General features: G+C 40.2%; 2 protein-coding genes across 3 annotated transcripts in view; both read left to right on the top strand.

The window, feature by feature from the left end:
• cenpu (centromere protein U) overlaps positions 1-6,608 on the top strand; it is a 9,270-nt gene extending 2,662 nt beyond the window's left edge. The window contains exons 5-13 of the mRNA XM_034883071.1: positions 1,405-1,489; positions 2,272-2,352; positions 3,167-3,254; positions 3,722-3,848; positions 4,070-4,148; positions 4,520-4,567; positions 5,843-5,904; positions 6,162-6,318; positions 6,478-6,608. Of these exons, the coding sequence (XP_034738962.1) occupies positions 1,405-1,489; positions 2,272-2,352; positions 3,167-3,254; positions 3,722-3,848; positions 4,070-4,148; positions 4,520-4,567; positions 5,843-5,904; positions 6,162-6,318; positions 6,478-6,603 (853 nt within the window). The 3' untranslated portion in view covers positions 6,604-6,608. The remainder of the gene's footprint in view (positions 1-1,404; positions 1,490-2,271; positions 2,353-3,166; positions 3,255-3,721; positions 3,849-4,069; positions 4,149-4,519; positions 4,568-5,842; positions 5,905-6,161; positions 6,319-6,477) is intronic.
• Positions 6,609-7,018: 410 nt separating this feature from the next.
• LOC117951380 (caspase-3-like) lies at positions 7,019-15,786 on the top strand. Of its 2 annotated transcripts, none has more exons than XM_034883088.1 (7): positions 7,019-7,098; positions 8,645-8,710; positions 10,271-10,434; positions 11,609-11,737; positions 12,703-12,878; positions 14,779-14,896; positions 15,475-15,786. In XM_034883088.1, the coding sequence occupies exons 2-7, from the start codon at positions 8,649-8,651 to the stop codon at positions 15,711-15,713; spliced, it is 888 nt and encodes a 295-aa protein (XP_034738979.1). In that variant the 5' UTR covers positions 7,019-7,098; positions 8,645-8,648; the 3' UTR covers positions 15,714-15,786. The 2 variants fall into 2 exon arrangements, with proteins under 2 accessions (XP_034738979.1, XP_034738977.1); XM_034883086.1 differs by lacking the exon at positions 7,019-7,098 and adding an exon at positions 8,512-8,540.

Here is a 15,786-nt window from a genome sequence, read left to right on the forward strand (position 1 = left end):
CTTTGGACAAGACAAGTTGCTAACCGTTAAAACTGAAACTAACAGCACACAAACTCACAGCATTCAAAATAAGCACTTAAAATCAGCAGGGGGAGCCGTGTTAAACACCTGTTTACACCTGTTTGCATAAACTGAATATTATTGTGCAAATTTATAATAATCAAACTAATACTAGTTTGAAAAAGAAGTACTTCTTTCATACTCTTAAATAGAGACCTATAGAGCTGGGTGATATGGAGAAAATCCCATATTATTAATATTATTGCTATTTTATTATAGCTTTAATTTTGTAGGGTTGACTATTGGTGCTTTCACAAGATATAACCACAGTGAGAGTTTTGATAAATAATCATCAGTCCCATGGATAAGATGACTAAGTGGTATTAGGCAAATAAAAGAACAGCTACAACAGTCTGGTAAGTTCAGAAAATGACTGTAATGCAGCCGTTAAAACCAGGAAAACCCTTATCACGATATACAAATGGATCTCAAGCCTCATATATCAATACGTTGATATAATATCGATATATTGCCCAGCTTTGGAGACTTGCTCTGCAGCTATCCATTCTTTTAGTAATCGAGTATTCTACCTATTACTCCATTGATTAATCGGATAAGAAATACTTTTACTTCATAGTAAATCTATTTACTTTTGCTGTTTACTAAAAAGAAAAACCTGTTTTGCGTAGCCATGATGTTAATGCTCTGGGGGGGAGGGGCCGGTTTAAATTGTCAATATTTCGCCATCTTCCTTCATTTGTAATCTGCGATCGTCAGTGTTGAGTCCACGGAAGCGTCAGCCTGTTGTGCGCTGGTAATAATCTTCCATCCGGAAACACTGTGAGCCATACACCGTTAGTTACGTTGATTAAACGAACCTTTGAGGCAAAGAATTTTGCATAGAGAATTTTTTTAAATCAAATTATTCGAGTTGAGGAATTGTTTCCGCCCTACCGGAGACCTGTAGATGTACACATATCAACATGTCAACAAATATAAAGGTGTCCAAATGTACTCACGAAGGCACTCCCATTTCTTATATATTACACATTCATAAGTCCAACTCTAGAGCAGCTAGCATTTTTGTAAAAGTTACAAATTAATTAACTGACGTAAATGATCCAAGTTAGGTGACGGGGTGACTGCCGACCCCCCCCCTAAATGTAAAAATCCAGTTTAAGAATTGTGATGAAATACATCCATGTGTTTGTTTCAGGTCCAAGGGTCAGGGAAGTGGAGCAGGGATTAGGGTAAAGGGTCAGCTGATGGGCCATGTTGAAGAAATCGGGGTGTAGCACATAACAGTCTGGCTGATATGGCTGCATGGCCAGGCTCTTTTCCATTCTGTTTTTTAATATCCTGCCTTCCCATCAAGTTGTTTATCCATCTCTGTGTCTCAACAAGGCCAGTGAACAATCAGCAGGTGAAGAAAGGCAAGAAGAGAAAGAGTGAGTCAGGAAGTGGAGTTTCCAATAACCCTGAGTCACAGGTAAGGAGGTGAATAGTAAAGTCTCCAACAACAAGGGTAGTCTTCCAAACATCTTCAACAGGGGGTCCGCAACCCCTAGGGGTCCTCTTAGTTACTGCAGGGGGCCCTACAAATTAACTTTGGTCATTTTTTTGAAAGTTAGTTTTTCTTCCAAAAATTAAAGTGCTTCTTAAAATAGTGAATCGAAACAAATTCATGACGACAACAAAAAAACATTTAATTTACACAACACTGATGATGGGCTAACTATAACAATAGGTAAGGTAACCACTATGGTAGCCATCCACAGATAAAGTTAAGCTCCACATGTATGTATAACATTAAAACATGATGTATACATCCATTTTCACTTCATTATTTTCATTCTTGATGACCAAGCACACAGCTGATGCCAATTCCCCCCCCCCAATTAAAGTCTTGAACACTTAATACGAGCATTAAAATGAGAAACATGTATGCGACAAAAAGATATCAAGAGACATTTAGAATAGATGAAAATGTGTGATTAATTGCGAGTTAACTATGACATTGATTTAATTAATTGCGATTAAATATTTTAATTGTTTGACAGTTTTATAAACATACAGAAAGTTTAATATGCAGCTAAATTATATACATGTGGTGGGTCCCTGCTCCGGTTCTCTTTCAGCTAAGTGGTCCTTGCTCTATGGTATACCACAGTTATTGTGCTAATACAGTTATAGGAGCTTCCTGTATGACTACTGAGGTGGAGAATACATATGCTGACACAATGTTTTGCTATGTTTTTTTTCTTCTTCCAGGAGCAAACGGACCCCTGCACCGCCCAGCGGAGACAGAAGAAAGTCCTGTCGTCTGAGGAGGAGGAGGAGGACAGGAGTTGGGTATGGACTAACCCCTATTTTCCACCGGGTGCGTTTGCGCGGTGTTCCGGAGCCACCATGACCCCCGCGAGCAATCGCTGCCATTCAACACAATGTTTGACGGTCCACAGCGCGTCCCTGTAGCGTGCGCCAAGCGTCTCTCCGCTCTGCTAAAGATACGCACCAGGTCTATTTTCACTTGGGCCGTTCGGACAGTCGGGTGGGAAGTGAAACCGCAAGAGCATCAAATCAATTTGTCCAAAGACGCCCCCCATAATATTGTATTTGTCTCCTCTACAACTCCACGGACGATGACAGATTCATTTTCAGATGTTGAAAAACACAATGGACATCATAGGTCTGGAGTTAAATTACAGGAGTGCTTGGAGTGGAAGGTAGATACAAGCTTGGCGCTCTACTTCTGAGATGCTCGCAGTGTGGTATGGCGTGTGGCGGAGGACGTAAAAAAACTGGAACCCGGCTGGAGCATAGCACAGACGTGCCAAGTATTGATGGCCAAATGAAGCTTTGTGAACCAGTGTCTTTATTTTCTTTGCCCACTAGATGGCGCTCTCTTTTCAACAATTGGTTGAGAATACACTGAATTGCAATGTCTTAGGCCTTTCTCTTAAAAGCAAGAGTGCCATCTAGTGGGCTCAGAAAATAAAGACACTGGTTCACGAAGCTTCATTTGGCCATCACTAGCGTCAAGTGGCTAATCGGAGTAACATCTGAATATTTTTGGAACCAGGAGCCTAGCATCCACAGGTATGTGGCCCATGTGTGAACTTTTACATTGTTTATATTCAACTTTTTCTTTATGTCTTTTATCCAGTGCCCAAGTCCAAAGAAGGCCAAAGGGTATCAGTTGAGCAGAACCAGAAAGTCTTCACCTAAGTCTAAATCTAGAAAGTCTTCATCAGGTAACGGACGAGAGCAAACGTCACTGTTTACTTCAGAATTGAATATCAGATTTTATGTTTCAACCCTGTTTAAGGTTATTATATTGTGACATTCGTGAAAATCTTACTCACGTGCTCTCTTGCCTAGAGTTTGATTAGAACATCAATGTCACCCTTATGTCTGTACGTTAAATATGAAGCTCAGCATAAAGAGTGGACAGAGGAAGACTAGATGTGTCCTCCGTTTCCAGTCGTTATGCTAAGCTAACTATTGATCTTCTCATCTAACTCAGCAAGAAAACAATTTCTTGGTATAAACTGGACTTTAGAGGTTGTTTTGTCATCTATTGTAATCTATTTAATAATACAGCACAAAATACTTACTCTGTACATAAAATAAGGTTGAGTTTTGGTAATGTAATAATGGGTTAACAGTCAATTTCATTTCTTTCTTTTTACTCTTCCAAACCTAATTCTCACACATGAAGGCTGTGCATCTGCAGAACCAGAGACGGCCCACACGGAGAAACAGAAGAAGAAGAGACGTGGTCATCAGGGAGGAACAGAGTTGGAGCGGGTGCTGCATGCCTTCCTTGACTTCTGTGACCAGTACAGGTAAACAAAGATATTCCATCAAGTAGCCTGAAATCTCAACCTTCCACATCATGTCGACACATATTAACCTTTCATTCACAATTTTATATTTTTTGTTGCAATCGTTGCAGTTGGAAATGGTTACATTCCGTATGTGTGTGTGTGGGTGTGGGGGTGTGTGTGTGTGGGGGTGGGGGTGTGTGTGGGTGTGTTTGTGTGTGTGGTGGGGGGGTGTTTTACAGGGAATCCGTGGAGTCTAAAGCAGTCAAACAGTCCATTGATTGCTTCTGCTCCAATGTAAAAGAGCAACTTTTGGAAAAGGTCAGATTTCATAAATTCTGTTTTATTTGAGGCGCCAAAAAGTTGACGCAAAAGAGCAACTGGACTTACTTTTGTTGACCAGAAGAAGAAAAAATGCTGTGTACTGTACACTCAGCCTAATCAGGGTATAAAGAAACAGACAATTACAACCACATTTTGAAACTGTTTAAGCATTTAATGCCAAAAATGTTACAAAGAACTTATAGTTGTTTTCCTAAAAAAGAAAAAAAAAAACTAATATTTCTTCTTTGGTATTGATCAACAATGAATGCGATCATACTAATTAATGATGACTTAATGATACTAACTAAGACCAGAATTTAAATCAAACACATGTACTGTATATTCTCTAATGTTTATTTCTCTTCCAGATCTCTTCTTCCAAGGAGCTCAAGGTTTTAAAAAGAGAGAACGCCAAGGTAACTATTGCAACCAGCTTTTTTGCCATCCTAGTGCCGCGGCTCAAGGGATGGCAATGTCAGTTGATTTACTACTTTGGTCCAGACTGAAGTATCTCAACAGCTATTAAATGAATATAGATTTTGATTTTGTACAAATAGAGACATCCATGGTCCTTTGGTGCCACCATGAGGTTGAGACTTGTGGTTTTGGGTGAAATGGCCAAATCCAGTACTTTGGTTTATGACAAAATACTAGCAGCATGCTGAACTATGAAGGTGGACATTAAGGTGGACTTGAGTTGACTCAAATCCCCGTTTTGATGACTTGACAAAAAATAAATAACGTGAGACTCGACTTGAGTTGCCTTGAGGCATGATGACTTGCGTGTGTTCATACGTTTTGGATATTAGTTAAATATAAAATAAAATGAATTTATTTTTTTCCATGTTTGTGTCTAACTGCTATGCAGTGGCAGCAGCACAAGCTGTGAATCATGGTGATGATATGTGATTGTTGTGATTAGATGACTGAGTCTCAGTCAGACGCTTCGCTATGGCAACATGTAAAATTACAGACCTCTGATGAAGCCCCATTAGTGGGACCAGACCACCACAGTGGCTGCGTCGGTGCCATCAGGAATCCACTTTGGATTTAAAAAAATCCACGCAAAAAAAAAAAAAGGGAACTGCCGAATGCAAGAACTGCTCACTTGGGTGTAAAAAAAGAAAGAAAAGGTGACTTGATTTGGGACTGGACTAGCCTTAACTAAGGACTTGACTGGCTCGACATAACTTGTAACTTGAGTGAACTTGCCCCTCGACTCGAGTCTGTTCGGTGTGTTCCGTCCGGAGGGCCGCCAACCTTCGTTTTGGCCGACCTGACATGCTCAGTCGGAAGGCGGGCACTGCCGCCAGTCGGACTCAAATGACCAATCTGATTGGTGGAGTGCTAACCCGGAAACGAGAAGCGGCACGAGCATGACTAGAGTCTCTCAAAATCGGACAAAAATCTTTTAATCCGACCTTTGCCGATCTGATTCAGCAACTGCACGGCCTATTTCTTGCTTAAAACGTTGAACAGGCCGTCCAATCAGCTGTCGGTTTTCATTTTTGTGCGACAATACATATTTTTAAATTATAATATTTATAATATATATTATATATATTTATAATATTTTTTTATCAATTCGGGGAGACCGTTCAGTCAAACGGCCTTTCTGCCGAGGGTCGGCTGTCTGGTTGGTGTGTCAGGGGCTTGACATAATACTGTGTGTGTCTGTGTGTGTATGTCAGGTGGGTTCTTTGATCCGTACAAAGACACAGAGACTGTTGGAGGCCAAAAATGAGCTGATGAGGTGAGAGGCAGTTCAGATGCACAAACGCACCGGTTTTCATTTTCACCCACTCAGATTACTGTACCGTTTCACTGTCTATGAAGTAAAAGCATTCCCTTTAAACAACCATGGCAGTACCAGTTAGTTGCATAATGAACACAAAACCTTTTGGGGTTATTAAAAAAATCATTAACGTACCTTTCCTAAAAAGTAAAACATCATGTGAAGATTGTTTACAAGTTCTTACACTGCCCTTTACACGGTGTGTGCTTGGTCAGAGCGGAGAGGCAGGTGTGGCAGCTGCAAAAAGAGAAAGGTGAACTTAAAGCCCGATTAGCTGATCTGAGACGAGGCCAAGCCTTTCTGCATGACATCAGAGAGCTCAACAGACAATACCTGGACCACCGACACAAACACCCCAAAGAGAAAGAGATGGTACACACACACACACACACACACACACACACACACACACACACACACACTCTGATATGTATAAATATGGACTTAAAAACCTGATGCTTTTCAAGAGTTGTATTTAAACTCTCATAGTGACATTTTCTGACTTTCCTTTCCTCTTCTCCTCCCTTCCAGTATGGGGCGTCCAGCTTGCCAGCTCTGCTATTGGAGACCAAGCATATTCACGCAGTAGATCATCAGCTGAGAGGAATCGATAACCAAGTCAAAAAAACAACAAAGAAGAATGAGACTCGAAAATAATGTGCACCATAATATTGCGCTACACGCAATACACACAAGCGAACACAATTGCACACAGGTTGAAGACTCAAAAGTTACATTTGAACATTACTAAGGTTGATGGCATTTTTAAGGCCTTAGTACAGAATACCTTGACCAGATTTCGTCATGTATACAAAAAACAGTGTACGTTTATTAAATGCAAAAATAAAGCGCTTTTTTCTTTTTTTTCTTTTTTTTACAAAAGAAAATCAGTTCGAGTTCTGGGTGATGTTGAACTCTTGTGGTCAAATTGGTTTCACTTGTGTGAGTTGTGGTAAGTAATTTCCACTAACCCTCTAAGCCAATCAACCGTTGGCTTTTTGTTGTTTCTCCAGCCCACACGGGGAGTAGCGTTCCTGATTGGCTAAGAGTTTTAAGTCTACTTCGAAAGGATATTTCCTTGGATTGTCTGGTAACGTAATGGTAAGGACGTGGACTTGGTTACACCTATTTTACTACCGTGCCGTAGAAGAGGTATGTTAATTTTGGCAAAAAATATATATTTTCAATTATTATTAACATCATTTTGGCAAAGCACGAATTAAATTTCAGTGTCTTTTCCTGCAACTTAACCTATTTCACTCAGGTAATGTTAAGGAGCACCTTAAATACATTTTTAGTTGACGTTAGCTAGCTAACCTAACGCTTGCTAAGTGAAGTTAGAGGTTTACTCGTTCAAAACTTTGCTAGCTAATGCATAAGTCCCATATCCAAATACTAACACAAGTTTCGTGTGTGTCTTTGAACGACACTCAACGTTCACGTCATTTTTAACCGTGTTAATTCTATGCTACAGTTGCATGACCACACTTTTCTATCTATGGGCATTAGACGTGTAACGTAGACTAAAAGTCAGCTCACATTTTATTTACCTATCAACCGTTGAACTAGTACTCCCACAGTCCTGCTTTGATATAATTTTTTTTAAACTAATACTATTAACTATATTTGACAGGTGGCTCGTGTAACGTTATCATCACTTTTTACCTACCTACTTCTGATAAAGGCTGTAACGTTACAGTTCCTCTTAATGGAGTTTCGTTTTGACGTTACAGTATGGCATCATTTCTCTGGAACATTGATTAAGCCCATTGTAATATAATTTATTTATGATACATTAACGATATTTGGTATAACACTTTGTGTATTCCTAAATTTCTATCAACTAAATATAGGTATAGCTTGTCTTAACCACAATTCACAAGTTCCTCGTTGCTGCAGTGGGGTTAAATTACATCGAATTTTAGCTACCGGAAACGCTGGATAAAAACGTTTTCATTGGAATTACTATCAACCAAAGGAAAAAGTCTTTGTGTGGGAGGAAACCTAGTGAACTCCACACCTGGATCAAAATACCACTTAGAAAATGTTTGTGTAGTTATTTTAGGTGACACAAAAATTAAAACAACAAAGGCAATCATGTCAAATACAGCATGTAATGGGTTGTTAAAAACACTTTACTTGAAGGTATCTCTATAACAGTGACTAGACACTGTCATGAACGTGTCATAAACAAGTCATAAACGTTTATGACATTACAACTCTTTTAGGAAGTCTAGAAAGAGTTTGATTCCAGGGCTGCTGATTATTGAAGAAACTAGAAAATGTTCACATTTATGGAGCTGGAATCAGATAATTTTTCACTTTTTTTCCAAACTGATTAAATCAGTTATTAAAATAGGTGGTGATTAATTTGATATTTTGATGAATCTTTGCAGCTCCTTTATACAGTGTAAAAAGAAACTTGGTATGAACCCAGTCAATCGTACTAAAGTGGCTTTTGCTCACATGAATTGATCATAAGATTTGTTATAAATGGCATTGATTGTAATCGGATGAGCCCTGCACATACTTTGACAGAGTGCAGGATACTGAATACCAGGAACTGGAAGAGAAAGATAGATGCCAATCAAGAAACATTTTTTTTTTTTTTTTTATCTTGGTGCTGGTTGTTTCCACTTTCACCAAATGGAGGTCCTATATTTTCTGATCACTGCCTCGTATGCATCCATGCCTGTAGGAACATGGACGTGACGCAGAGTGGTGGGGACACCGTGGATGCCTTGAAATTTTTTGCAAGGAAAAGGTAATAACTACTGTACACCAATGACTGCATCAGACTACCCATATATTATGAATGTACCTAATTTTGTATGCTCGGTCTATTGAAAATAAGGTCAATTTTTCATACAGATAGAAGATGCTCCCTTTTAAAGGTGTGTGAAAATACATAAAAATAACACTTAAGGTGCTGACACACCAACCCGATAATCAGGCGTTGACAGTCTGGCGAGGTTGGTGACTCAAGTCTGTTTGGTGTGTTCCGTGCTGTTGTCCGTCGGCCTTAATTTTGGCCCACTTGACATGCTCAGTTGGAAGGCGTTACTGTCGGCAGTTGGACTCAAATGACTAATGTGATTGGTGGCCTGCAAACCCGGAAATGACGAGTCTCTCAAAATCTGAAATCTTTTCAACTGACCTTTGTCGAACTAAAATCAAGACAGATCAGCAACTGCACAGCCTATTTCTCGCTTAAAATGTTGTCAGAAAAGATCTCATATTTTAGTAAAATATGAGATTTAGTATCATATTCTGAACAAGCCACCATTACAGTCTGGCTTTGAATTTCGAGGGAAACCAGACCCACGTGACCATGCCCAGGTTAGGTAATCGAGAGAATTCCCCCGCTTCACTTTTAGGTCGGTCAAGGATTTCTTTTTAAAAATTTGTCACATTAGTCTATCATCTCTTAAATAGGCTACACACGTTCTGCATTCTGACACCGCAGCATCTGCATGGGTTGTACCATGTGAGGGAGTTCTCCCCTCCCAAATAGAGTTAGTGGGTGGAGTCCATAGCCCGTCTTTTTCCAAAGATAGGCTAGGCTACCGATAGATGGGTCGGCCCTACCGTAGAGATACGCGTCAGGGAGGATGGATGGGAGGAAGAGGCCAGGAGGGGCTGAAAAAAAAAAAAAGGCATTGGAGGAGGATGCTGCCAAATGTGCCAAGCTTACCAAATTTATTTTCAAGAGGACAAACACAAGTGGCAGCTGGTAAAGACAGATATAACCGAGGCCTAATGATTATCATTAGCAACGTAATTATTTGGCCAAAATTGTAGCGTGGTCAACCTATTCACAAGGAAAATATAATAAATTGAATTAACCCTCTTGTTGTTTTCCCACCGACCCGGAAATTTTCAAGTCAAGATTTAAAACTATATCCAGGTTATGGTCATCTTTTTCCAATCCTTTTGTGGCTCTCCCCCCAATGATTTTCACTTTTTCAAAGTTTGTCGACTTTTTCTGAGCCTTTTGAAATTTCCCTGGGGTTTTCCTCAAATTCTTACTTTAGTAAAGTAGGTCACCACTGCCCTGAGCTAAATGGCCTACTCCGGTAGATGCCATAGATGTGAGACTGTGTGATATTTATAATACCACTGCTTTGATACATCACCCTGTATAAGGGGAGATTCCAAAAATCTTTAGGACTTCGACGTAAGATTTGTGCAATCGCACGGCACAGACTGTGGTTAAGCAAGTCCACTGAGCTGTCAGTGCTTTCAAACTTGTTGGAGTGTGACGGTGCTTAACAAGTTCCCCAGGTTTCAAAGCGTCTGCGTGTGTGTTTGTAAAAATTGTCAGGTCAGATGCAGAGCCCGCAGGCAGTAGTAAGACTACTGAGGAAGTGGACTCTGTCCCCCACAGCAGTAAAACAGCCGACTCTGACCCTTACCGCTACAAGATGGACTATCCCTGCATCGGAACCTGTCTGATTATCAACAATAAGAACTTCCACAGTAGCACAGGTAACAACACCCATTAAACAAGTATCACACACACACACACACACACACACACACACACAGTGCATCTCACTATCTTTGTGGGGACCCGCCATTGACATAATGCCCTTTACCTTAACCATATCCATCTCAACCTATTGCCTAACCTTAACCTTTACCCTCACTCTAACCATGACCTAATGCTAAACCTAATCCTAAAACCAAGTCTTAACCTTCAAACAGCCATAAAAAGTGGTGGGGTCCAGCATTTTGGCCCCACAAAGCTATTCGGACCCCACAAGTATACTGTATTCCCGGTTTTTGGACCCCACAAATGTAGTTAACCAAGAACACATACACACACAGACAGACAACAAACAAGTCTTGTGTGTGTCAATGTGTCACCCCCATTTAAATTACAATGTGTGATTTATACAGCAATTGGGACCCACCCCCGAGTGACATTAAAACCACGCTGTGTATTGAAAATAATATACACTCATTTACATATACTCATATACACTGTGTAAGTACAAATGCACACAGGGATCATGTGTTTTAAGTTTAGAAACATTTTGAGTCCCTCCCTTGCTTCACACTGGTTTGGTCCACTGCTTGTTTACATTACCATACACAGAAGTACAGTGGGACTTGTGGGAGGGGTCGAATGCGTCAGTAAGTAGGCTAGCAAGGCTGTTGTATTCACTTTAAACATCGGATAAAGGGATTGTTTTCTCTAATGCAGATGACCCTGAGTCATTAATGAATTAGTCATGACAAAAAGTATGTTATTTAATAATTAGTTAATAGCTAATGTTAGCTGGTTAATTCCACCCGTAGTGCTTTCACCCTAGTGTTTTTTGTTTGAATGAATGAACCATTAAGTTGTTAAAGTTGACTAATGCAGTGTCTGGCTGGCTGGCTTGCTTGCTTGGAGGTTCAGTTCTCAGTTATGCATCATCTTTATTAGAGAAAAGAGTCACTTCATCCAATGTTTTAAAGGGATAAAATAGCCTTGCCAGCCTACTTACTGGAGTCCCACAACTAAACATATCTAGTTTTGTGTCCCCTTCAACATTTGCTCTTAAGAATTGTATCTGTATTCCCCCCCCCCCAATCTTTTAGATGAAATGTATGCCCATGATTGTAGCTGCCAGCTACTGCATTTCTAACCATGTGTTTGCGTGTGTCTCTCCAGGGATGACTGCTCGGAACGGGACAGATGTAGATGCTGCTGCTGCCATGAAGACCTTCTCTAAGCTGGGTTATAAGGTCGATGTGAAAACTGATCAGACCGTGGCAAAGATGAAACAACTGTTGAGATGTGGTAACAGAAACTACCGTTTTTTATTTATTTGAAGTGCTGATGTTATGCTCATTTTCAGGTTTGTAATTGTATTTAGAGGCTGTACCAGAATAGGTTTATGTGGTTTCATTTTCAAAAAAATACCTCGCTGTAAAATAATCACTGCAGCTCCTCTTTTCACCCTGTGTGTTGAGCTCTCTGTTTTAGCTACAGAGAGAGGCATCACACTTCTATTCCATCTTTGTTGCAAGTCACACATGTAAAGTAGCTAGGTAAGGACTACTAGCCAGTCAGAAGCGGCTGGACTACAGGAGAGCTGTTTAGAGCAGTTTGTGAACCGTGTTTTCTGTTCGAGATGGTAAGTCCCTGGGGGGGGGGTTCCGCTTTGTGAACCTGAAACATGCACAAAAACATATAATAGACAATAAAGGAAAGGGGAAATCAATTGGTTGACTGATTATAACAGCAAATGTTTACAATTGCTGCATTTCAGAATCAGATTTATTGCCAAAGTGAGTTAGACTTACAAGGAATTTACCTTGGTAGTTGGTACATACATAAACGGACAAACATATTAATACATAAATCTATATACATTTATACATTAATATGAAATAAAACAAAATAGCTGTTAATGATGTAATGAGGAAGAATAATGAAGAATAAATGATACAAAATAGCTGTTTAACAGCTGTTTATATAGACGGCATTACCACAGGAGCGTCAGCCACCACTAGATAGCAGCGTCTGACTGTGCCTATTCTTTAATTCCCAAACACACTTATTACTGTAACTTTACAAAAATCTTGGAATTGTTAAGTAACCATCCATGCTAGACCTGTATGTTTGTAGTCTGAGAACTATAACTGCGAGATGCTAAAATATCCGCAATATCTGCACCGTCCTCAAGATGATAATTCAAATGGACTAAAAATGTAACTCTTGTCTTATTTTCTATGTGTGTGTGTGTGTGTGTGTGTCACTAGCATCCGAGAAGGACCACAGTAAGAGTGCATCATTTGCATGTGTGTTGCTAAGTCATGGAGACGAGGGCGTGATATATGGCACCGACGGCGCTGAAAGGTTGGAGAATCTGACAGAATACTTTAAAGGAGATCGCTGTAGGAGTCTGGTGGGGAAACCTAAGCTCTTCTTCATACAGGTTGGTAAATTGGACCCACGTTACCAGAAACGTACATGTGTACTAGTTGAAAAAATACCTGTTCATCTTGTGCTATCACTTTCAGGCAATGTGCCTATGATGCATGGAGACGTAGCTAAGTAGGACACTAATTTCCCAAATCCTTGCTACGGCCAGGGCTGTAGTCAAGTGCTCCTTTGTTGAGTCCAAGACCAGGATTAGTTGAGACCGAGTCAAGACCAAGTCCAAAGAGGTTCAAGTCCAAGTCAAGACCAAGTCCAAATGAGAGACTTGGTCTTAGAAGATTTTAGAAAGAGAGGGGCAAATTAGGCCACGTTATTTACTTCAAATATAAAATGCAAATGTCCCATTCTTGAACTTATTACTAGTCCTGAAGAACTCATAGTACAAAGTGCTCGCTGACATTATGTCTGTGGCTAAAATGAAAATGATTACAGCCTGATGATTGAGGTATATGATGCAGCCAGGTGTATACCAGGCGACCAATCTCAATGTCTAGATGGATTTTAACTTAAACCAACACCTGTTTTATGAACTAGCACACCTCATCTATGGTTTGGTTTCAAGGGAGGAAGTTACTTTAGAAGAAAAATATATAGTGCTGGACTCAGTCGAGACCAACTAGAATATTTGGCAACTGATGCCCAAGTCTCTGTCTAAATACAGACGAGTCAGAGCAACAGAAAAGCGCCTTGAGTCAGAGTCCGGACTCAAGTACCACAGCCCTGTGTCCGGCTGTGCTGGGAGATGCTTGTTTTGTTGTGTAGGGTTTGGTACACTTTGTCTGTGTTTGCAAAAAGGTCTCTCAACAGTAATATGTGTTGTGTTTTTCTTACTATTTGATGCCAGGCTTTGGATATAAGAAGTTGAACATTTTATATGAAAGGGCAAAAGTATTAATTCAGAGATTTGATTTTAGATGAAATCCGAATTGCACAACAATCACTTATTATTGATAAGTTATTATTATTATTGATATTATTGATTATTGTTGTTTTCTAAGCCACATGCGTTTCTCAGTACAACCATCAAATACCATCACAGTTTTTTTGGGGACCAAATGTTTTTATTTCCATTACAAACAATTACAAACGGTATGCTGAGACATTAGAATGTGTCTCCGGACACATTTTTGAGTTTTAGAGTGCTAAAGGGCTGACAGATCGTTTAGGATCAAAACATTTAACAGTTACTTTCATGTGATGCATTTTCACGGGGCTGGGATATATCCTATGAATGAAATTAGAGTGAATCTGCTGATGGTCTGGATTGCCTGATACCTCCGGGATGCTAGACCATACATCACGCCAAAATACCATCACAGTTAAAGTTGTGGGTGGCAATTTTCTGAGACAAAACAAACGCCAAAAATGTGAAAACTATAGCCATTTCAGATGACATACTGTGATTTAAGTTCATTTTTGTACGAAGTAAGAGGATCTGAGGGAGCGGGAGGGTGTGGGACGCTGGAGGAGATCAGACAAATATGGGGGGGGAGCGAGGTTGTGGATGGCCTTGAATGCAAAAGGAGGATTTGCAAACAGGAGTTATATGTTGCATTGTTGCAGTGTATCCAGTTGTTAATAACAACTTTTTTTTGCCGAATCTTTTATAATTGAATTAGGCTTTCACCATCTGAAGTACGTGCACCTGCATTTGTAGAGCAGCCAATAGGAACGCCCTCGCTCTGAAACAATCTGTGATTGGTGTTTAGTTTTCTAAAGGCTGGAAACGGAGCCAGGAGGAGATGCAAAAGTCTAGTTATCCGGCAGTCCACTTTAATTAAAACATGCTGAAAGATCAGGAGGGACTTTTTGCCCGATAATGCCAGAAAGAACTGCTTATCCCTTTAATGTGCATAATGTATGTTATATTTAATGTACCTGGATTTTCTTTTGAGGCGTGCCGTGGGTTGGAGCTGGACGGCGGATCCTGTGTTGAAGTCGATAGTGTCGATGCTCAAACAGAGAGGATTCCTGTGGAGGCAGACTTCCTGTATGCCTATTCTACTGCTCCAGGTAACACACATATATACAATATATATATACACATATACAACAAATCTTCAAATGGTAGAAGAGACTTTTTGTCCTGGGAATATTCAATAAAAGACATCATCATCAAAGCCCTGATATTCTGTATGTTTTTAGGGCTGCACGATATGAGGAAAACATATATGCGATAATGTTGTTGAATATTGCAATAACATTTGCGATTTAAAAAAGTGTACTCCGTTCTGCCTTTCTGCCAGTGTGCCGCTAAAATGCAACAAATTGCTTGTTGAATTTACAAAAACAAAAATGATTTCCAAAATTATTTTATTGGATTGAACATTAAAAAGCACCAATAAGAAGAGAATGACCTCCCCTGTCTTACAACTGATTTTATTACACTGTACAACTCACCTCTCCCAAACTGTATGTTCCTGTTGTCTCTATGTTTGAAAAAAAGAAAAGAGATAGTGTCTTTCGCGACATGTCGCAGCCTTTCACAACGTGTTTATTGCGATAACAAACCCAGATGTATTGTGCAGCCCTGGTATGGTTATGATCCATAATGAAATGGCAATACACTCGTAACGGGACTCGTCCGGCAGGCTACTACTCATGGAGAAACACGCAGAACGGCTCCTGGTTCATGCAGTCGCTGTGCGAGATGCTGAACCGCTTCAGCGGAAAGCTGGAGCTGATGCAGATCATGACCCGCGTCAACCACAAGGTGGCGGTCCACTTTGAGTCCTCCTCCAACCTGCCGGGATTCAGTCGCAAGAAGCAGATCCCCTGCATCGTCTCAATGTTGACCAAAGACTTCTACTTTGCTGATTTCCACCCATGAATACTGCTTCGGGAAACCGAATCAAGTGACTGTGCCGGCGTCACTATAGTATTTCATTTCCTTCTATTTTACC

The sequence above is a fragment of the Etheostoma cragini genome, chromosome 10 (genome assembly GCF_013103735.1).
Source record: "Etheostoma cragini isolate CJK2018 chromosome 10, CSU_Ecrag_1.0, whole genome shotgun sequence".
Taxonomy (NCBI): domain Eukaryota; kingdom Metazoa; phylum Chordata; class Actinopteri; order Perciformes; family Percidae; genus Etheostoma; species Etheostoma cragini.